This window comes from Megascapheus bottae, chromosome 1 (genome assembly GCF_031878675.1).
Source record: "Megascapheus bottae isolate mThoBot1 chromosome 1, mThoBot2.hap1, whole genome shotgun sequence".
NCBI lineage: Eukaryota > Metazoa > Chordata > Mammalia > Rodentia > Geomyidae > Megascapheus > Megascapheus bottae.
Window position 1 is genome coordinate 88755467 of NC_143509.1, and position 22140 is coordinate 88777606.

General features: G+C 43.1%; 1 protein-coding gene across 2 annotated transcripts in view; it reads left to right on the forward strand.

The window, feature by feature from the left end:
* Positions 1 to 5088: 5088 nt before the first annotated feature.
* Cxadr (CXADR cell adhesion molecule) overlaps positions 5089 to 22140 on the forward strand; it is a 54486-nt gene continuing 37434 nt past the window's right edge. For both annotated transcript variants that reach the window (XM_090348008.1, XM_090347999.1), the window contains exon 1: positions 5089 to 5203. In XM_090348008.1, coding sequence (XP_090204134.1) covers positions 5161 to 5203 — 43 coding nt within the window. In that variant the 5' untranslated portion in view covers positions 5089 to 5160. The remainder of the gene's footprint in view (positions 5204 to 22140) is intronic.

The window sequence follows — 22140 nt, forward strand, 5'->3', positions numbered from 1 at the left end:
TATTGTCTATATCAGAGACACAATAATTTATCATTTATAAGGTGAACAAAAAAGTTGGATGATAACATAAATTAAAATAGTCTAAGAATCTTGTATTGTTCAGAAATAAAATGTCCATTCTCCTTAGACTTGGAAATGTTAGATGCACATGGAGATATCTCAGTATAATTAGGAAAAAGTCCTAAAATTAGGTCATGAATTAAAACTATACATTTAGTTTGTGAAGTAATTCACCTTCTATCTGGTGAATATAATGTAACCCTTCTAATAATTACAATAAAAATATATGAAAAAAAACCATGCATTTACCCGCACATCCCATGAAAACTTCCCTGAATTACAGTAAATAGGGTTGGGAATTCAGATCCATGGTAGAGTTTTTTCTTATCATGTAAAAACTGGGCCTACATTCAATCTGACAGCATTGAAAAAAAAAAGTGTTGACACTGAAACTGATATCTACCGTCCTTTCCAGACATATTTCTACAACACTGTCTCACGTTTACACTGAGTGCTGTTGATTCATGCCCATCCAAAGATTAATTGTATCAGATTTCTCACCAATCTAACAGAATACTAGTCATGAAATACTCAAAAGGAGGAAATGTTCACTTCAGATGAATGTTTTGGAAGTATCAGTCAATAGTCCTGGACTCAATTGATTCTGGGCTCACAGTGGGGCAGAGGAAGCATGCAGCAGAGCCACACACTTTGTGGTGGACAGGAAGCAGAGTGAGTGGAAGGATTGGGGACCAGGTATAATCCTCAAAGGCACATCATGAGTGAGCTACTTCCTGCAGCCAATCCCCACCTCCTACATGTTCCCAAACTTCCCCAAATAGCACCACCAACTGGGGACAACCATCCCACCCACAGAGAGGCATCTCATGTTCAAATCCTGTTTGGTTTGGGTTCCTCACTAGAACTGACCTGATCTCAGTCCACCACCAAAATGGACCCACAAGTCCAAAACTTTCTATAGTCTTCTTTTTCTTGTCTATCCTATTGAAACTTTGAACAGAAAATCATGACGGTGAGAAACTAGATGATAGTGGTAAAGAACAAAACAAAGAGAAAGAAGCAATTAGGGACAGGTTATTCCCTGATTAAGTAAAATTAAAAGGTAGGCAATAGCTCCTCAATTTTGGTCTGTCTAAATTGACCAAATCTCAATTATTTTAGGAATCTGTACATTAGGAAATATAGAAATCTGCTTCACTTGTATGATGCCTAAATAATAGTAGTAAAATTATGTTAAAGATGTAAAAAAGGGGGGCCAGGATTTTGGCCTAGAGGTAGAGTGCTTGCCTAGCATAGAAAAAGCCAGAAGTGATGAGGTAGTACAAGTGGTAGAGTGCTAGCTAGCCTTGAGAAATCCCAAAGACAGCACTCAGGCCCTAAATTCAAGCCCCAAGACTGGCAAAAAAAGAAAAAAAAAGATGTAAACAAATCTGCTTCCTTAGCTAAGGACTGATTTGTGAAAATTACATGCATATATAAAACTACACTTGTATGCATTTGTAAATTCATTGTTTGGGGAGTTACTAGGTAGCTTTTGGATTATATTAATTCACAAAAGTAATATTTTAGTAATGTAAACACAACATACTTATGAGAGCACTTTGATTTCTTATTAAGAAAAACATTTCCTACAGATGGGCGAGTAGCCTACTGGTAGAGTGCTTGACTAGCATGCACAAAGCTCTGGGTTCAATTCCTCGGTACTATATACACAGAAAAAGCCAAAAGTGCTACTGTGGCTCAAGTAGTAGAGTGCTATCTTTGAGAAAACTCAAAGACAGTGTCCAGGCACAGAGTTTAAGCCCCAAGACTGGCAAAAAGAAAAGCATTATCTCTAACCCTTATTATCACATTTTATTTCTATAAATAAAGAATTTATGTACCTAGTTCCTTTATACACTTTCCTGTTCTAGACTAGGTAGGAATAGAAATCCTTTCATTCTTAAGTATACCTTACCTTTGAATGTGATTGCTTAATTTAATTACCTGTGGGTATGTTGAAAGATCCATTACTCCTGAGAAGTTTGTGTAGGGATAGACACTTTATTAACCACAGAGCTATTTATGTCTGTCTAATAAGTACCTTCCTGATGGGCCAAGAATCACCTCTCTGTTGGTTTAGAGGCTACACAATGTGGAGTGCTTGGCACTTTACTGTGATAGCACAAGTTAATAGTTTGGATTGAATACCCAAAACAATGAATAAATTGTATGCTCTGAAATTAAGGAGATAATCTCATTATAGCTTCCAAGAGAGATAATCTTCAAGCTGAAAACAAAGATTTCTTTAAGATGTCTGAAGACTTCAGCTACTTTAAGCTACTTTTTATTAGTCATAAATCAAAGTCTAAAGATAATAGCAGTTTCTAAATAAGATAACTACTTCTTCACAAATACCTATATTTTATAAGAATATAACTTTAGGAACTTATATTTAGTAATCTAAGAAGCATAAAGTATTAGTGTCCTAAGACATACCTCATTTTTATTTGTGTTTGGACCAGGCCTTGAAGTCTCACATACCTTTTTTGCTCACAAGTGGAATTCTATTTCAGCCACACCTCCAGTCCAGCTTTTCTGTTCATTAACTGGAGATTAAAGTCTTGAGAACTTTACTGCTGGAACTAGTTTTGAACCTTGAATATCATCAGCTCTCAGTGTCCTGAAAACTAGAATTATAGATCCCTGCCACTGGGACCAGGTTATTTATTTTTCAAGACAGAATCTCATTAGATAGCCTGGTCTGGCCTTATACTGGGCAGCCATACTTGGCTTAAAATTTATATCTTTAAAATATAAAAATCTTCTCAAAGGATATAGGAGAGTATAATGGTTTGCTATTATATATTTAAATAATATTAGGAATATGATACAGAAAACATTCGACTTAATACATGAGACCCTACTATGTGATGTGCTTCCAATGTTCTCTGTTTCCAAAAGTTTCCAGAAACTGAGTAAGACAAAATGTAAGGAGAAGGATAAAATGCTAGGAAATAGCATAATATGAAAATTCCTTTGGATAGTATCTAAAATGCACTTTAGTCAGTGACTGCCAATGGCTTGTGGAGTGTGGGTTTGAGTTTTACTGGGGTAGGCCCTAACAGTGGTTACAAGGTAACAAATGCTTGCCACTTAAAGGGGTTAATACTACATAACTGCTCTCCTAAATCTGTGAAATGGATACAAATAACCTCAACAGCTGATCTTTACACTGAATTCCATAAAGTATAACAGAAATGTAAAATTCAAACATTACATGCTTGTAATGATACAGAATTCCTGCTTCCTCAATAGCAAGTTCCTTTCCATTGTCTCACACTTATACTTGGATTCCTTTTAGTTTAACACAGAATTGCCCTCAAATCAAGTTAAAGTAGAATTATGGTGAGGTTCAGGCGTTAGTGGTTTAAAAAAGTTTTCTACATAATTCTAATGTGTGACTAGGTTAAAAAAAAATCTGTCTGGGAGAGAGTGTGGCTTATTGGTAGAGTGCTTGCCTAGCATGCAGGAAGCCCTGGGTTGGGTTACTCAGTATGACATACACAGAAAACAAAACAAAACAAAACAAACAAACAAAAAAACAGAAGTGGCACTGTGACTCAAGTGGGAGAGCGCTAGCCTTTAGCCAAAGAAGCTCTGGGACAGTGCCTAGGTCCTGAGTTCACACCCTAAGATGGTATACACACACACACACACACACACACACACACACATCTGTCTGAACTACTATTCTTCCTGATAATTTATTTTCGATGTTCAGTCTCCTTTCTGGTTCAATAAATAAATAGTGGGGTGGGGGGAGGGAAATGGGGACAAAAATATGAGAAGGGGTATCAATGTGTGTGAAGTAATGCTCCTTCTACCTGGCGAATATAACTGTAACCCCTCTACTAACTACAATAAAAAATATATGGAAAAATAAATACATAGTAAGATTTCTGCAGTACTACTTTTATTAGCTTCCATGTACTGCGTACTTACTGTGGGCCAGGCAAGGTGCCAAGCACCCCTTAAATGCATTATCTCATCTGATTTTCATCTCAAGCCCGTGGGCATAGATGCCACCTCTAAATAACGTGCCACTCGGAGTCACAGACCTGTGTGACTTCTTTCCTCTGATCCCTCCCTGATTTAGTCCATCCAAAATACCTCTTCCTGTACAAATCATTATTAGCTGGGAAAAAGCAAGAACCCGTTGTGGAGGACACCAGGAGGTGGAAGCCATACTGTAGGGCCAAAGAGGCTTTTAAATTAAATCCCCAATTCCCTGGATCCCTGGGTCCCCTTTTCCTATCTAATTCCTTCCTTTGGAGGGTTAATCCCAGTTCTCAAGCTTCCTGGTCCCCGCGGGGCCACTTTCAGGGCAAGAAAGTGGAGACAAAAACCCGCGTGGGTTTGAGGTGCTCCCCAAACCCACAGGCGCAGCGGGACAGCGCAGAGGGTTTCGCTCCTCCCCACGCCCAGCCGGGCGCGCTGGGAGGGCCCGAGCCGCATTACAAACAAGGAACGCAGGACGGGTGTCCCCAGGTCTTCACCCTTCGCTGCCCCGCGGGACGGGCAGGGCGGGTGTCCCAGGCAAAAGCGCAATTCCTCTTCTGGTGACGGGCGCGCGAGCCAGGCTGCGCCGCGCCCCAAGGTGGGGGGCGTGACTGCAGTTGTGGAAAGCCTGGCTGGCCTAAGATTGCTTGAATGGACGGGGTGAAGGTCGGCACCCCGGGTTTAGGCTGTGTGTGGGGGGGGGAGATGGCGGGGGAGAAGGCTTGGGAGTGGGGAGGACTGCTCTCGTGCTCAGCGTCGGGCGCGAGAACACCCGAGGCTGGAGCGTCCCCGGAAGCTGCCGCACGCGCCGTGCCTGGTTGCTATGGCAACACCCACCCCTCCCTCCGTGCCCCTGGGTGCTGCCAGTAACTCGCCAATGGGTCCAACCAGCCTGCGGCCGGAAGTGACGCGAGTTCACCTGCCGAGCCCGGGCAGGGGCGGGGCGCGCGAGGGGGGGGGGCGCGAGGGAGGGGCGGGGACGCCGAGGTGCCGCCGCCGCCGCCGCCGCCGCCTCCTCCACCCGGACTCTCGAGATCCTGAGGATCCAGCTGCCTACCTGCAGCCACCGCCGCCGCCGCCCTGCGCCGGGCAGTCACTATGGAGCTTCTGCTGGGCTTGGTGCTCCTGTGTGGGGTCGCGGGTGAGTAGCGGACCCTGGGATCCTCGGTGTCCACCAACCAGGCCCGGGGGGCGCTTAGCAGCCCATCGGCCACCCGGGAACAATGGGGCCTGGGGGGAGGGGGACGGGCGCGAGGCGAGGGTCCAGCGCGGCGTGGAGGCGTCGATGGCTTCGAGGTGATTTCGGGGGCGGTGGGAGCGAGCGCCGCGCCCCGGCGGATGGAGCGTCCCTGTTGGGAGCAGCGGGTGTCCGAGGGGCGTGGGCTTGGAGATCCGCCGGGATCCGGGATGCGGCGGCGGCCCGGGCTCGGGGCGCGCCCGGCGGCCCCTGGCGCTCTCCCCGGCGTTGGTGGGCGCCCGCTCCCGGTTACTGTCTACGGGTTTGGCCGCTCGTCCGCGTGGTGCCCCGCCAGCCTGGACTGGATTTCCGCGCCGGCCAGTGTGCAGGTGTCCAAGCGGGGAGGCCAACGCCATATTCCGTGGACGCGGTGCGCTGCTGCGGCTCGGGAAAAGACTTGCTGGCGGAACCTGCACCTCAGCTTCCCACGTTCCCGGGGCTCACGGACGACGCTCGTCCCCCGAATCGGGGGTGCGACCACCCCACAGGGGAAACCACGGCGGCGACCGTGGGAAATCGAAGCGCATGGGAGCCTTTACGAATCCGGGGCTGGGATTTGGAACGAGTTGGTTCCTTCTGCAGATAGTGATATACAAGTTAGGACTTGGCGCAGGGTCATCCCGGTACGGGATTTCCCCAAGGGCATTTTTTTTTTCCTGGGAGGGAGAAAGAAGGCATTCTAAAAATGTGTGGATCCTTAGAAGGCATAAACATTTTCACATTTAGAAGACCTTGTCTTTTTTTTTTTTTCCCCTCACAGCAGTGTTGAACCAACCAGCCAGCTGGTCGCCCCCTTCACACCGAAGCCCTTGAGGAATTTTATAAACAAATCAATCGTTTTTAAAATAAAAGATCTATAGGTAGGACTCTAGGAGGCACGCTGTGTAGTTTCCGGAAGGGTTTTTTTTATTATTATTATTTAAATGCTGAGAGGCTAGGTCGGGTGGCCTTGTCTGTTGGGATGGCTCTCTGCTTCCTGTTGAAATGTTAATTCCATTGTTGGATGCCACAGCTGTGAGCATTAGTCATGGGTTCAACATTCTATTAACAACTCTAATCTTCGATCTGAGGCTATAGAACTACCTCCATATTAAAAAAAAAAAATTAGGCTTGGCTAAAATTTCGAAAGTAAATCTTCCAGAAAAGATGAAAGAGGGGAGGTGAGTGGGGAGAACCAGTTTACAGGGTACATTCCCACCTTTGTTTTGTCAAATCCTAAACTGAAGTTTGAAGTTGGGAAAACTAGATTTGTGCCGCTAGATAATGTTCAGGCCACATCTAAAGTAGAAAGGTGAAAGAAATATGTGCCGATTATTTTTGGTGTGGGGGGGAGGTAAGGAGAGGAACTCAGTACCTGAGATTTATTATACTTGATTTTTTTGGTTGGTTTTTTTTTCCCCCCCGGATTGTCTGACTTTGATAGGTACCATCACAGATAAGGCTGTTTAAATGCATATCGTCATCCTGCTCATAAAGTTTGTGTTAGGGTGTGGTAGTTAAATCATTAAAGGTCAAATGTCTTAAGCTGAAAGAGACATTATATTCCCACCCAGTGTTTCAGTTTAAGAAACAACACAGGCTCATGCCTGTGATGTTGGCTGCTCAGGAGATCAGAGTTCAAATACAGTCCAAGCAGGAAAATCTGTTCCAATATTATTATTATACCTCCGGAACAGCTGTTTTCTTCTTTGATCGCCTCTAATTGACATCCTAATTTCTATTACTGATAACCGATCATTTATTAACCTGTTCTTGGTGACTGTGTGCCAAATATGGTAAGCCTTTTAATTTCATGGTCTTAGTTGAATCCTTTAGGGGGCTTTCCAGGAGAACTCCAGGGTTCTCCAGCACTTAGAGAAGGGCTGGAGACTACAGGGGCCGGGGGCCTGTGCAGCACTGACAGAGTGCTGCTAGGTTCACATAGCCAGAGTGAGTGACACTACAATGTTCCATCTCCCAGCTGCTTGTTAGCCCTTTGATGTTGGTCAAGCCACTGACCTTTCTGTGCCTCAGTTTCTTTATTGAGAACTGGGATCATTGGGGAGGGGTGGGAGATGAGAGGTATTGGTCAAAGAATATATTATTGCAGTGAGATAGGAATAAGTTCAAGGGATCTGTTGTTAATCATGTTGACTATAGTTAACAAGATATTCCTGACATTTTGGGGTTGGTTTTGTGTTCTCATCACAAAGTGGTATGAGAATACATATGATAATTAGCTTGAGATAGCCACTGTGTTTTATCTTTGTTTTCTTTGGATCTTGCTGTATAGATAGGCTTTCCTGAAACTTGTGATCCGTAATTTTTTAATTTTTATTTTTTTGTCAGTTCTGGGATTGAGCTCAGGGTCTAAGCACTGTCCTTGGACTTTCTCAAGGCTAGAGCTCTACCACTTGAGCCTCAGCACCACTTCTGGCGTTTTTTTCTGTGTATGTGGTACCGAGGAATCAAGCCCTGGTCTTTGTGCATGCTAGGCAAGCACTCTACCACTAGGCCAAACTCCTGGCCCCGAAACTTGTGATCCTTTTGCTTCCACTTTTGGAGTGCTGGGATTTCAGGCATGTGTCATCACACCCAGCTTTTTTTGTTCTCCCTCCCCCCCTTCTCGCTCTCTTTTTTTTTTTTTCTGTGTGGGTCATGGGGCTTGAACTCAGCCTGGACAGGCGCTGTCCCTGAGCTCTTCAGCTCAAGGCTACTGCCCTAACCCTGGGCCTGACATTGACCCTGAGCTCTGCAGCTCAAGACTACTACTATCTTACCCTTGAGCCAAACCCCACTTCCCATTTCTCTAGAGTTTAGTTGGAGATGAGTCTCAGGTCCTTTTGTTCCCTGCTGGCTTTGAGCCTTGATCCTCAGATCTCAGCCTCCTGAGTGGCTAGGATTACAGGTGTGAGCCACCACCCCTACTTGTTCTCTCTACTCCCCCCCCCCCACCTTTTTTTTGCCAGTCCTGGGCCTTGAGCTCAGGGCTTGGGCTTTCTCAAGGAGCTCTACTACTTGAGCCACAGCACCACTTCAGCCATTTTCTATATATGTGGTATTGAGGAATTGAACCTGGACTTCCTGCATGCTAGGCAAGCACTCTACCACTAGACCAAACTCCTGGCCCGATTGCAATCCAATGGATTTATCTCTTTGCAGTTCCTTTAATATTAATTGTTTTTTTCCCAACCTGTGGACCTACTCTTTACTGTCTTCTAAAATAGTTCCCTTAATAGGGCACTACTTGGAGTGCTGAGATCTGAGGATCAAGTTTCCTTACTAGCTGGAGCAGGAAAGTCCTTGAGACTTTTTTTTTTTGCGATTCCTGGGGCTTGAACTCAGGACCTGAGCACTATCCTTGGGCTTTCTCAAGGCTAGAACTCTACCACTTGAGCCACAGCACCACTTCCAGTTTTTTCTATGTGGTAAGGAAGAATCGAACCTGGGTCTTAATGCATGCATTTTACCACTAGGCAAAACTCCTGGCCTTCCTTGAGACTCTTATCTTCAGTCAGTTACCAGAAAGCTAAAGATAGAGCTGTGGCTCAAGTGGTAGACTGCTAGCTTTGAGCAGAAAAGCTCAGAGACAGTGCCCTGACCCCTAAGTTCAAGCCCTAGAACAGACACAAAAAATAGCCCCCATCTCCTGCCTTTTCTTCTTTTTTTTTTTTCCCCAGTGTTGGGACTGGGTTCTGTCCCTGAGCCTTTCTACTTTACTGCTTGAGCCACAGCACCACTTCTGGCCTTTTCTTAGTACTGGAGATAATAGTCCTTCCGAGGCTGGCTTTTGAGCTGTGGTCCTCAGATCACCATCTTCTGAGTAACTAGGATTGCAGGCGTGGACCATGAGTGCCCAGCTTAAATAGGCCTACTAAGGCCATCTTTCCCATCCTTTAGCCATAGCCTACTTTTCAAAATCCTCCTAAAACCACGATGGCCTCAGCACTGTAACTTCTAATTAGTTGGTATTAAATGAAAAGTATTTCCAGCTGAGACCACTTTGGATTCTATTACAATTTTTTAAATCATTCTAAAGGTGATGTACAGAAGGGTTACAGTTACATCAGTCAGGTGAAGAGTACATTTCTTTTTGAACGACGATGCTCCTAGTTTCTTTTCTTTACTATTTTTAGCTGCCTAACCAACTTGAGTACTGCAGACTCAAGTCCCCAAGTGAACTCATCCATTCATTAAGTTGATTAAATCATCCAGCCATTCAAATATTTATGGCCTTTTTATATACTGTGCCCCATGCTTAGGTGCCTCCACAATAGAATATAACATTGCACAAGCGTGGTAAACATTGCAGGCAAATGGTAGAGCTTTTGTCCAGAGATGGAGATCTGAAAAAGTCTAAAGTGTCTTGAAAGTTGAGAAGTTCAGTGTGTATAAAGCATGTAATGAATGCTGCTCAGACTTCATGTAGCTCTGAGTCATTCTTATGAGGAGCCCCGGTGACTGCTGACCACATTTAATGTAAGCAAAGATTAAAGGCAGTGCTGGAGCTTGGTAGGTGATGACGGATTGGTTAAGTTGGGCCCTTGCTCCTAGGACACTAAGAATCTGCTTGTGCCTTGCTGAATGAGGGAGCTTCCACATCAAGATTTATTATCGTGGGTGTTCCTATAAGCAAGCAGTTCTAGAGGTAGAATGAGACAGTGGAGCTACCACTGCAAACCATTTGTGATGATCTGGACCAGCGCAACCCTTGGAGACAACAGCTGAGCAGTGTTAAACTTGGCTTTGGTCTCCCAAAACTTTTGAGAAGCTGTAGTTGATGTCTGATGGCATGCAGGCTTGATCAAGTTGGAACAAAGTGATACAGTTTCTGTCTTGAGTGTAAGATGTTGTCACTGACTTAGGACAAGGGAAAGAAAAGAGGCAGCGTTTAGTGGGGAGACAAGGTAGTAATTAAGGTGCCTTGAGAAGATGAGGTTTTAAAAAAAGGAAAAGAAAATAGCGAGGGTGACATTATTAAAAAAGGAATATATTCACTACCTGACTTATGTCACTGTAACCTCTCTGTAAATTTGTAATAGCAATAACAAGAAAAAAATTGCCAATAGGAAGATTTGCATCTCAAGACAGAGGCAAAAATTGGAACAGAACTGAGCATTTACAGGTGACACAACTTGAAGAGGAGTAGAAGAGGAGGTGGAATGTGAGGTGGGGGAGATATCTTCCTCAAATGACCAGAAGATGAATCTTGGAGCAGGGAATGGTGGGGCATGTAGAAGGCAGGATATTGTCCCCTGAGTAAAGGCTCTGAGGTTGGTCCTGCCCTCAGCAGGCTGTGTTGACATCCAGGACGTTCGGTGATTCCACGTGGAACACACTTTCTGAGTGGCCCTGAGGTTCATGGCGCCTGAGAACTGTACTTTGCACTTGTGGCTGGTTTGATATGGAGGTATGTACTTAAGGGAGAAGGCAACTTCCCTAGAACTTCCTTTATGTTTTCTTATTAGGATACTTGTTTCTTCCTCCTGGTTAATTCTAAACCTTTCAGGCTTTTGACTATCTCATCTCTTTATCTTTGGAGCTCTTCAATGTTGGAGAAGTTTATTATTATTGTTAATTTTTTTTTGTGGGGCTTGCAGTCTGGGCCTAGGTGCTGTCCCTGTGTTCTTCAGCCCAAGGCTACCGCCCTACCCCTCGAGCCAAAGAGCCACTTCCTGTTTTCTGGTGGTTAATTGTCGATAAGAGTCCAACAGACTTTTTAGTGCCTGGGCTGGCTTTGATCCTTAGATCTCAGCCTCCTGAGTAACTAGGATTACAATCATGAGCCACTGCACCCAGTTTGTTATTCTTTATATCCCTTTAATTCTGTCTTATTTTCTGTCTAAACCAGATTTCTTTTTTTCTTTTCTCTCCTTTTCTCTTCCCTTCCCCCTTCTCCTTTCCTTCTTCCTTTCCATTCTCCTTATCCTCCCCTCCTCTCCCCTCCCTTTTCCTTCCCTTCCTCTCCCCTTTTTTCTCTTCCCTCATCTTCGTCCCCCCCCATCCCCCGCCTCCCTCACACCTAATCTTCTTTCTGCTTTTGAAGATACTAAGTACGAACTCTGGGTCTTGGCCCTTTTGAGGAAGGTGCTATACTACTGTAGCCATACCTCCAGCACTTTTGTTTTTTCAGATAGGGACTTATTTCATTGCCTGGGGCAGGTCTTAAACATAGTCCCTCTCCCTATGCCTCCTGTCTAGCTGGGATTAGAGGCATGAACCTGTATACCTGGCTTGTTTTGAGATACAATCTCCCTAACTTTTTTTGTCTGTGCTGGCCTCCTAAAATGAAATGATCCTTCCATTTCTACCTCCCATGCACACCAGCATTAACCACATCTCTGAGAGTGGTTGTTTGTATTTACTGACTCCACTATGTGTCTTGGTTCTTAATTCTTCCGCTACCACACTCCTATGAGGAAGACTGAATTAACACTGTGGCTTCATTTAGTGGACCCGCCACATAGTTTAGCCTTTAACCTCTGAGTGCTCATAGCTCTATTGAATTCTGTTTGAGCTACTCTTTGTTTTCCTTATACTCCCTTTCCAACTTGGACCTTCAGTGCTGAGGTTCCTCAGTTTATGGTTTCAGTTAACCAATTTTGTGTGTATAGCCTCTAAATTATTTCTAGTTTCTCTTTCTCCCAGCCTCTCTCCATGATATCAAACCATCCACTTGACATCTTTTAATAGACTTATCAAAGTCATTTCCATCTGGAGGTGTTGGAATTTATACTACTTCCTCTGATATTAAGTGATGTCTGTCTTTCTATCTACCTCCCTAACTACCTATCTACCTGTATGTATCCATATGTAGGTAAAGAAGCATAGGTGTTTGATTTGACATCTTCTGGGCACTTGTGTCCAACTTAATTGAAGGGTCTTCCTAATTGGCCTTGGAGTAGTGTTCATGCCATTATTACCGTGGTTATTGCATGCCTTTACTGAAATTCTTGTCAAAGAGTACATTTCATTTCCAGCACATGATGCAGTGCAGGGAGATTGGTTAAAGGGGAATGGAGTGAGAGACTCTGGTCTCTCCTGTGTGTAGCTGGGAAAGACGCAGAGGAGAAGGCTCTTGAAGGTCAAGAGTAGGTGTGTCCTGGACCAGCTGGGCATGGCGGGGCTGTGGACCATGTGTAGCCCTGCATGCATGTCAGCTTATCCAAGTGTTCAGAAGTGGAGGGAGTCTATTCCACACTAGCCCCGAACTTTTTTTTTTTGGCCAATCCTGGGGCTTGAACTCAGGGCCTGAGCACTCTCCATGGGCTTTCTCAAGGCTAGCGCTCTACCACTTGAGCCACACCACCAGTTCTGGCTTTTTCTATGTGTGTAATACTGAGGAATTGAACCTGGGGCTTCGTGCATGCTAAGCAGGCACTCTACCACTAGGTCAAAATTCCAGCCCAACTCTGGCCTTTTCTATGTATGTGGTACCAAGGAACCAAAGCCAGGTCTTTGTGCATGCTAGGCAAGCACTCTACCAGGAGGCCAGACTCCCGGCCCAACCAGCCCCAAACTTTAATCTGCTGTTCACAGTCTGTTCTGTTTCTCTGTTCTCTGTTTCTCTCGTCTCACATTTTCCTCCAGATGCAGGTCATTGATTGAGGATTGGTGCTTTCTGTAATTAAATGAAGGAAATAATTGAGCTGGGAAGTTTGGTGAATTCATTTGGTGGCTAGCAAATGATGGGAACTTTAAAATATAATCACTGAAGTAACCTAGAATGTAATTAAATATTGCCCAGCTGAAATGACCTGAGAGCATTATTTATTGTTTTATTTTTTTAGCAATCCAAACCTAATAATCTGAGAATTTTCTTTTCTTGCCAGTCCTGGGTTTGAGCTCAGGTCAAGGCTAGAGTTCTACCACTTGAGCCTCAGCACCACTTCTGGCTCTTTTTCTATGTATCTGGTACCGAGGAATCGAACCTGGGTCTTTGTGCATGCTAGACAAGCACTCTACCATTAGGCCAAACTCCCGGCACTTTCTTTTCTTTTTGAGACAGAGTCTTACTGTGTAGTTCTGGCTTATTCTGATCTCCTGCTCAGCTTTTCAGTTGTTTATGGTCATCATGCTAGCTCTGGTTTTAGATTGTTTTCTAGAAATTGTCATACTTAGGAAAAGGAGATGATAGAGAGGTAGCCCTTTAAAGCTCTGGTTTCCTACTTTCTTTTCTACGAGATTTCTTCATTGGGTCTGAAGTTGCATGTGGTGGGGTGTGGGGAGTATAATTATGTCACCTTGGCATGGTAAAGCCACCTCTTCCAAAAAGCTGAGCCTGAGCTGGGTACCTATGGTTCACACTTAAAATCCTGGCTATTCAGGAAGCTGACAAATCCACAAGGTTTATCTTCAACTAAGCAGCTAAATTCCTGAAGTTGGAGCCGTAGCAAGTGGAAAAATCCAAGCAGGAGCTCAAGCCTCTCAAGTTCAAGCCCCAGTACCAGCACAAGAGAGAGAAAGAAACCCACAAAAAATTCCGAGACCCAGTGGGCATGGTGGTAGCTGCCTGTAATATCAGGCAGGAGGTTGAGTCAGGAGAAAGGCTACATCCAGTCTAAGTAGCTCCTCTTGTTTGTTTCTACTAGCCAACCAACTCCTAGAAAGTGGAACCCAGTTGATGGTTTAGTTTGGTGGTGGGATTCTATTTTTTGTACTTCTTCCCTTTTCCAATCCATTACTAACATATGTGAAAAACAAAAGGGGAAATTAAAAATGTCTCTACATTTAGTGGCAAATGCTGTTATGCTTGTCATTTTGTTGCTGATAAAACCTTTCTCTCCTGGTTATTTTATTTTATTTATTTTAGTTATTTTACTGGTTTGCTGAGGCTGCCTCTCCCCTCATTGTCTCCAGCCTTTCCAACTTAGAATAAAGAGCTAATTGGAGTTTTAACTTTAAAGGACTCAACTTGAGTTAGTACTACTTGGAAGTTATTTTAATTGGCTTGGTGCCTGTGTAAGAAAAGCCTCTCCTGTTTTCCTGCCAAAGGGAAGGTAGAAAAAGAAACAAGTCTGTCATTAGGGTAGATAAAAGGATCTTTGACACCATTTAATTTGTCCTCTGGCATTTGATTAGAAAAATGATCTACAGACTAAAATGTATACATATTGAGAAATTGTAGGGGTTTTTTTAGATTATCATTTTCATACTAACAAAGGTATTTTACAAATTAGAGCCAGAATGATATTTTTTCTTCATTTATGTATAATAAAGTATGTCTAGCTTTCGAGAAGAAACAAAGCTGTGATTACTTTTACACATTCTTGTTATAGGTGTGTTTTTATTTATCCAAATGAAGGATGGCTTAGCTGCACTGTTGCATTCTCCCCCCCAGGGAATCTAAAGGCAAACTCAGATATAGTAAACCATATTTGTTGAGCTGTTTGTGTGTGTGCACGCCAGTATTAGGGCTTGAACTCAGGGCTTTTTGCTCAAGTTTAGCATTCTACCACTTGAGCCACACTTCAACCTCCAGCTTCTTATTGATTCACTGTAGATAAGGATCTCAGATTTGTGTGCCTGGGCTGGCTTTGAACCATGACATTCAGATCTCAGCCATTTGAGTAGCTAAGATGACCCACATGAGCCACTGGCACCCAGTTAAACTGTTCTCTGTCAAACCCTTAAGGTAGCATTACCAACTACAGCCTCTTTTGCTAGTCTAATCAGGGAAGAGTACATCTGCATTAAGATTAAAGACTTGTTTTCCTGCTCCCCTCCACCAGTACTCAAGACATGAGCTTGCTAGGGAAGTACTCTTACTGTCACTTAGTCACTAACATGCTCAATTGAATGTTGTAAAATCTAATAACTCTAAAATTAACTTCTCATTCTGGCCTGGAGATGTAAACATACACTATTTTAAAATTTATTTATTTATTCAGTCAATCACTGCGGCTTGAATTCAGGGCTTGGGCATTATCCCTGAGCTTTATTCACACAAGGCTAGTGCTCTAGTACCTTGAGCCACAGCTCCACTTCTGCTTTCCTGTTGGTTAATTGGAGATAAGAGTCTTTTAGACTTTGCTGCCTCAAACCTCGATCCTCAGATCTCAGCCTGCAGAATAACCAGAATTACAGATGTGAGCCTTCAGCTACCCGATTTAGTTAGTTAGATTTTGCTGGTCCTTGGACTTGAACTCAGGACCTGCTTTCTCAAGACTCTACCACTTGAGCCACAGCACCACTTCTGGCTTATTCTGTGTATGTGGTACTGAGAAATGGAAACTGGGTCTTCGTGCATGCTAGGCAAGCACTCTACAACTAGGCCAAACTCTGGGCCCCCAATTTTAGTTTACTCTGATGTATGTAAAACACACACATCTGAAGTGGAGGTGTGGCTCAAGTAGTAGAGCACTAGCCAAATTATATCAGCAAACCATGCCTGAGTGATACAAGCACCGTGTCTACACATAAGGTAAAAAAATAGATAAAATGCATGAAAATTGTAATTTTTAACTTGCTGCTGGGGGAAATAAATGCATTTATGAGGAGGTACAAAATCAGTAGGATAGAATAGCCCCTGGTGGTGGTTGCTGAGGAAATTTGAATTCACTCTATGATACTAGAAAATAATTCATAGAAAATGAAAGCCATCAATTTAGAGCAGGGATGATTTTCTTATTTTAAATAAGTTTTCTTTCATTGACTTCAGGATTTCCCTTAAGAAGACACTTTATTTACTGAATTTGTTAAGATATCTCTTTGTTTGGTTTTTTAATTTCTGTGATCCTATCTTAATCTGATCTTTTTTCCCTTCAAAAATACTTTTCTAGCCTTATGTTGATTATAAAGGAAGAGATTGGATCTGAGGATTTTATGAGCAAGGAGGCAAAAGATTTCCTAAAATGGAAGTGATGAAAATATTCACCATGGCAACAAGTCTGGGTCTCCTTTACCCATAATGCAAAATACCTTATTTGCATTTGTTTTGCCAGAGATTCCTGAAATTGGCAGCCCTGTACTTTGAGATCAAAGGGAAGGTAGCATGCTATTTACACTGAGAAGAAAGACTACACTAATTTCAATCAGAATTGAAAGAAAATTGACAAGTTCTTATTAACCTATATTTATTGTATAAATGTTTTCATTGTGATATTTTCATACTTGCATTTAATATACATGGATCAAATCCAGCCTGTCTATTTTACCACTCTTAACTCCTTTGCTTCTTATTTGGTCCTGTTGTGCTTTTTAACAGGTTTGTGTGTTTTGTTTTTAGTCAGTCGTGAGATTTGGACTTTGGGCCTGGGCCCTGTCCCTGAGCTCTTCCGCTCAAGGCTATTGCCCTACCCCTGGGCCTGGACATTGTCCCTGAGCTCTTCAGCCCAAAGCTGCTGCCCTACCCTTGAGTCACAGTGCCACTTCCAGTTTTCTAGTGCTTCATTGGAGATAAGAGTCTCACATTCTTTGCTGGGGCTGAATGTCTACTTAGCTTCTTGCCTGGGTATCCACTGTAATGTTTACATTTACATTCCCCTGGTTTCTAAACTCTGTACTAAATAGCTTTTGCAAGTAGCCTCAGTCCTTGTGCAGGTAAGGTAAGTCTGAAGGAAAATAAAAGGAATAATGAATAAATGCAGGCAAGATGTTGTAATGGGTTATTGGACATAGAGAAATGAGAAGACCCCTAACTGTCATTTTTGTTTTGTTTTGCTCCAAGACCAGGACTGGAGCTTGGCACCTAACACTTTTGCTCATTGGCTAGCACTCTACCAACTGCGCCCAGCCTCCAGCCCCAACTTAATATAATTGTGCTAATCCTCAGTTTTCGCCAGTCTTGCAGTTGTCTTATTTCTCATTAGATTCACTGATCTTTGGGGGTTTGGTCCTTTGGTGTGTGAATGTTGTACTCTGTGCTTTTAAACTTTCCTTACTCTATTTGACCTTTCCTTTTGACATGTAAACATGTTCCATATTTCTAATGTCAGAGCAACCTTTACCTGACAAGGCCAAGTTAGTCAAAACCACATTCTCTTCTGTTGTTTGTCACATCCCTCAAAGGCTGTAATCACATGTGCCCCGTATCAATAATCATCTCATCTCGAAACCTAGTCATTGATACTTTTCAGTGTCACTTTTTACCTAATATGCTCTGATTTCTTCCTGTGTGGAACACATTACTGAGTATGATGAAAGAAATATTTTAAAAGACATCTCTCATAATGGAAGGGATGGGCTTTTAGGGTGACAGTGAATCACGTAGGTAGCTACTGTTTATTGAAGAGACAATACCAGTTTGGGCTGGAACAATTACAAGAGCTTTCCATGTATTATTTTATTTGATGCTACCAATGAAGCAGGCTTTATGACTACTAATCCTTGATGAAGACCTCAAGTCCTGAAAAGGCTACAAATTGCCCATAGTAAAACACTTAGTAAGCTAAAGATGAATGTGATCTTAGATCTGACTTTGGAGTTCCGTTATTCTGCGGTAGAACTGTGTCCATAGTGTAGGATGCTAATGTTTGAGAAAATAGTTAAACTGGTGAGGAGGTAGACACAGAACTGGTGATGCCAGTAAGATGTGGGCGGCACGAGGTGAGATGTGAGGGAGGGCTTCTTGGTTGATTAATGGACTGGAATCAGAACATATTTAGATCTGAAATAGATAATTCAGTTCAACATCCTTCGTTTACTGTGTTTGAGCCCTTGGGAAATGGTTTGTTCAAAATGATCCAGTCCTTTTTTTTTTTAATCTGTGTGTGTGTGTGTGTGTGTGTGTGTGTGTGTGTGTGTGTGTGTGTGTGTGATAGTTTTGACAACAGATTGCCAGTCTTGGAATTCTGGTTGGGGAAAAAAAAATCCAAAGTCCTGAAGCATGTGCTAATGGAAGAGAATACACATTTTTCTTCCTCCACGATGACTGCTGGGTGGTGACATGTGGCTTTTAGTGGCATGGTCATTGTGTTTTATCACACACAATGTGTATGATAAATGTGCCTGAGGTTTTCACTAGTTGACTTCTAGTTGGATAGAACAGCTTGTGCATTGCTGTATAATAGCTTAAGTACCTCTCCATGTCTCTTTCTTCCTTGTCAACAGTTTGTACACACAGAAAGTGTATGCTACCTATAGTATATTTACATATCATATGTAAGTATATATATATACATATAAACATGTATAAATATTTTGAAAAGCACTTGGCAAAAAGCATTTAGTTGTAGTTTCATTTATTTAATTAACATGTTTCAATTGTCGATTTTTTTTTTTTTTTTTGCCAGTCCTGGGACTTGTGCTCAGGAATTGAGCACTGTCCTTGGGCTTTTTCCAAGGCTAGCATTCTACCACTTGAACCATAGCACCACTTCTGGCTTTTTCTATGTATGTGGTACCGAGAAATTGAACCCGAGTCTTTGTGCATGCTAGGCAAGCACATTACCGCTAGGCCAAACTCCTGGCCCAACAACATGTTTAGTTGTACAGGGGAGCTTTAACATAACATTTCCATACACAAATGTGGAAATGGGGAATTTCTCTTTAGCTGTGAGCACATGTTAATTTTCGATAGTCAAGAGCACAATTTCTAGCTCTCTATTAATGGTGTGATTACCCTCAGCAATATTGTGGTCAATTAACATATATAAAGTCTGTTTTTTTTCTTTTAGTTTCTTCCTTTGTTTATTGTTCAGTTCTCCCTTCCCCCCTATCTTTCCTGCCTCCCTCCCTCTCTTCCTTCCTTCACAGTTTCCATATTTTACTTAGGCTGACCTGAAACTTTCTGTATGCAGCCCAGGCTAGCATTACTGCCCAACTGGGTTCCTGCCTTAGATTCCCTCATGCTGGGTGTGTGTGTGTGTGTGTGTGTGTGTGTGTGTGTGTGTGTGTGCAAATTCCACCAGAGGGAAAGAAATAGTTCAAACTGCTAACAGTTATCTTTCCAAGTCCCCTTCTTATACTTTCCTGCAAGGCCAGGTGATCCTGTCCACTATTATTCTCTCAAAGAGTGTGTTCATATCACCTCTCTCTGTTCTGAGCTCTGTCCTCCCCTGGCATTTTAGCAGTCTTATCCCAGTAGGGGTCTGTATGCTGAGGGTAGGAGATCTGGAACACATCCTTTATTGGTGAAGGAAAGCTTGTGCTCCAGCTTAGGGACAGGTAAACAAACACCTTATAACAAATGAATTGGGTAATTGGCAGGAGAAAGTGATTAACATTGCCTGGGGAAGCAGGAAACCTCTGGAGAGGAGAAGGCTGGTGAGATGCGCTTTGGTAAATGGCCTTGACATACTTTTTTTTTTTTTTGGAGAAAAGGAATAAAACAGGCTTTTCCGGCATTACACAGCCAATGGACAACAGTGTAATTCAACAAATGTGGGCTTAGTGGACTCTGTCTCTTGAAACTGATTCCAGACAGTTTTACTGCTGTGGATCTGTCTTTGATGAAAGAAGGACTAATTCTCACCTATATTCAGTTGCATTTCATCTTTATTTATTTATTTATTTATTTATTTGGTGTTAGTACTGGCACTTGAACTCAGGGCCTGGGTTTGACCCCTAGCTTCTTTGTGCAACACAAGTGCGGTACCTCTTGAAGCATGGCTCATCTCTGGCTTTTTGGTGGTTAATTGGAGCTAAGCATCTTGTGGACTTCACTGCCTGGGCTGACTTTGAACTGCAAAATCCTCAGATCTCAGCCCCTGGAGTACTTAGGATTATAGATGAGAGCCAGAAGCACCCATCCATCTTGTTAATTTTCTTTTCAGTTTTGAGATGGACCCCCTTGCATCTCTTAATGGATCCTCCAGTCCCTTCCCCAGTGGAAAGATCTTGAGTACCTGTGTTGCTCTCCCTCAGCACATCTCAACACTGTGATCTGCTTACTCTTCACATCCAAAATTGCCTGCTTGCTGTTGAACGAGCACTTTCTTGATTGCTTAGCTTGCAGGTTAGGTGGTTGCTCAGCTTATAATTCACAGCTCTTTGTGCACCAGGTGAAAAGACCTTACTAGTCCCTGCTGGAAGTACGTGATCTTTAAATAAAATCCCTGTGCATTAACCATCAATGGTCTTCTTGCTACGGTAGGTAAAATCACAGAAAATATGGTTCTGAACAGTTTTTGTTTCCTTAGTGAGAGACCTAAAAAGCTTCATTCATTAGCACATGCTTATTACCTTCTAGGTAAATACCTGAAAAGAACAAATGAATGGAGAGAAGCCGGTTAGTAGGCTGTCTTCTGGCCATGTGAGAAAGAACAGGGACCAGATGTACACAGATGAAAATGGTTGGATTTGGAATGGATTACAGAGGCAGAATTAACAGGATAGTATGTGAGTCCATGCTAGATAAATGGATTGTTAATGTACCTATTTCTTTCTTTTTTATTTTTATTTATTTTGGTAGGTTGTTGGGCTTGGACTCTCGGCCTGGGCACTGTCCTTGAGCTCTTCAGCTCAAGGCTACCGCCTACCCCTTGAGCGTTAGTGCCACTTACGGTTTTCTGGTGGTTAATTGGAGATAAGAGTCTCATGGTCTTTAGTGCCCAGCCTGGCTTTGAACTGAGATCCTCAGATCTCAGCCTCCTGAGTAGCTAGAGCTAGTATTACAGGTGTGAGCCACCATGCCCACCTTAATATACCCATTTCTTTTTTTTTTTTTTTTTTTTTTTGCCAGTCCTGGGCTTGAGCTCAGGGCCTGAGCACTGTCCTTGGACTTTCTCAAGGCTAGAGCTCTACCACTTGAGCCTCAGCACCACTTCGGCTTTTTTCTATGTATATGGTACCGAGGAATCGAACCTGGGTCTTCATACATGCTAGGCAAGCACTTTAACCACTAGGCCAAATTCCCGGTCCCAATATACCCATTTCTTATACCCATGACACTGTGCAGGAATTGAGTCCCATCTGGGCACCAGTGGTACATGCCTACCCTACCTACTCAGGAGGCTGAGATCTGAGGATCAAACTTTGAAGCCAGAAAGGGCAGATAAATTCAAGAAACCCTGATCTCTAACCAGCAAAAATTCCAACATAGAGGTGTGACTCAAGTGGTAGAGTGCTAGTTTTGAGTGAACAAACTAAGGAGAGCACGCTGGCCTGAATTCAAGCTCTGGTACTGGTACGGAAAAAAGTAAAAAACAGAATTGGTTACCAAAAGTTGATTGTGATAGATATACCACCAAGTTAGGGAATTTAGAGAAACTTAGGGTTGTGCAGGGGAATGAACCCATTATTTGATGTCACCATTTTCCTTTTCTCCAAATTGCACATGAGGGTTAAATTCTGAAATGTCCCCCATATTTTCTTTCATCATAAAGGATCTACCAACCTATCTTTAAAAGCATTGGTAGGGGGCCGGGAGTTTAGCCTAATGGTAGAGTGCTTGCCTAGCATACATGAAGACCCAGGTTTGATTCTTCGGTACCACACACATAGAAAAAAGCCAGAAATGGTACTGTGGCTCAAGTGGTGGAGTTCTAGCCTTGAGAAAGCTCAAGGACAGTGCTCAGGCCCTGAGAGCAAGCCCAGGACTGGCAAAACAAAACAAAAAAACATTGGTAGGGTTGGGAAGGTGATTTAGTGGTAGAGTGCTTGCCTAGCATGCATAAATCCCTAGGTTTGATTCCTCAGTACCAAATAAATAAAATCAAAAGTATCACTGTGGCTCAAGTGGTGGCTTTGAGCAAAATGAAGCTCAGAGGCCGTGTCCAGGCTCTGATTTCAAACTCCAGGACTGGAAGAAAGAAAGACAAAGAGAGAGAGAGAGAGAGAGTGAGAAGGGGGAGGGAGGGAGGGAGAGGGAGGAAGAGAGGGGAGGAAAGAGGGAAGGAAGGGGGGAGGGAGGGAAGGAGGGAAAGAAAGAACTAAAAGCTACAGGGGAGGAAGAAAGGGAAGAAAGAAAAGGAAAAAAGAGG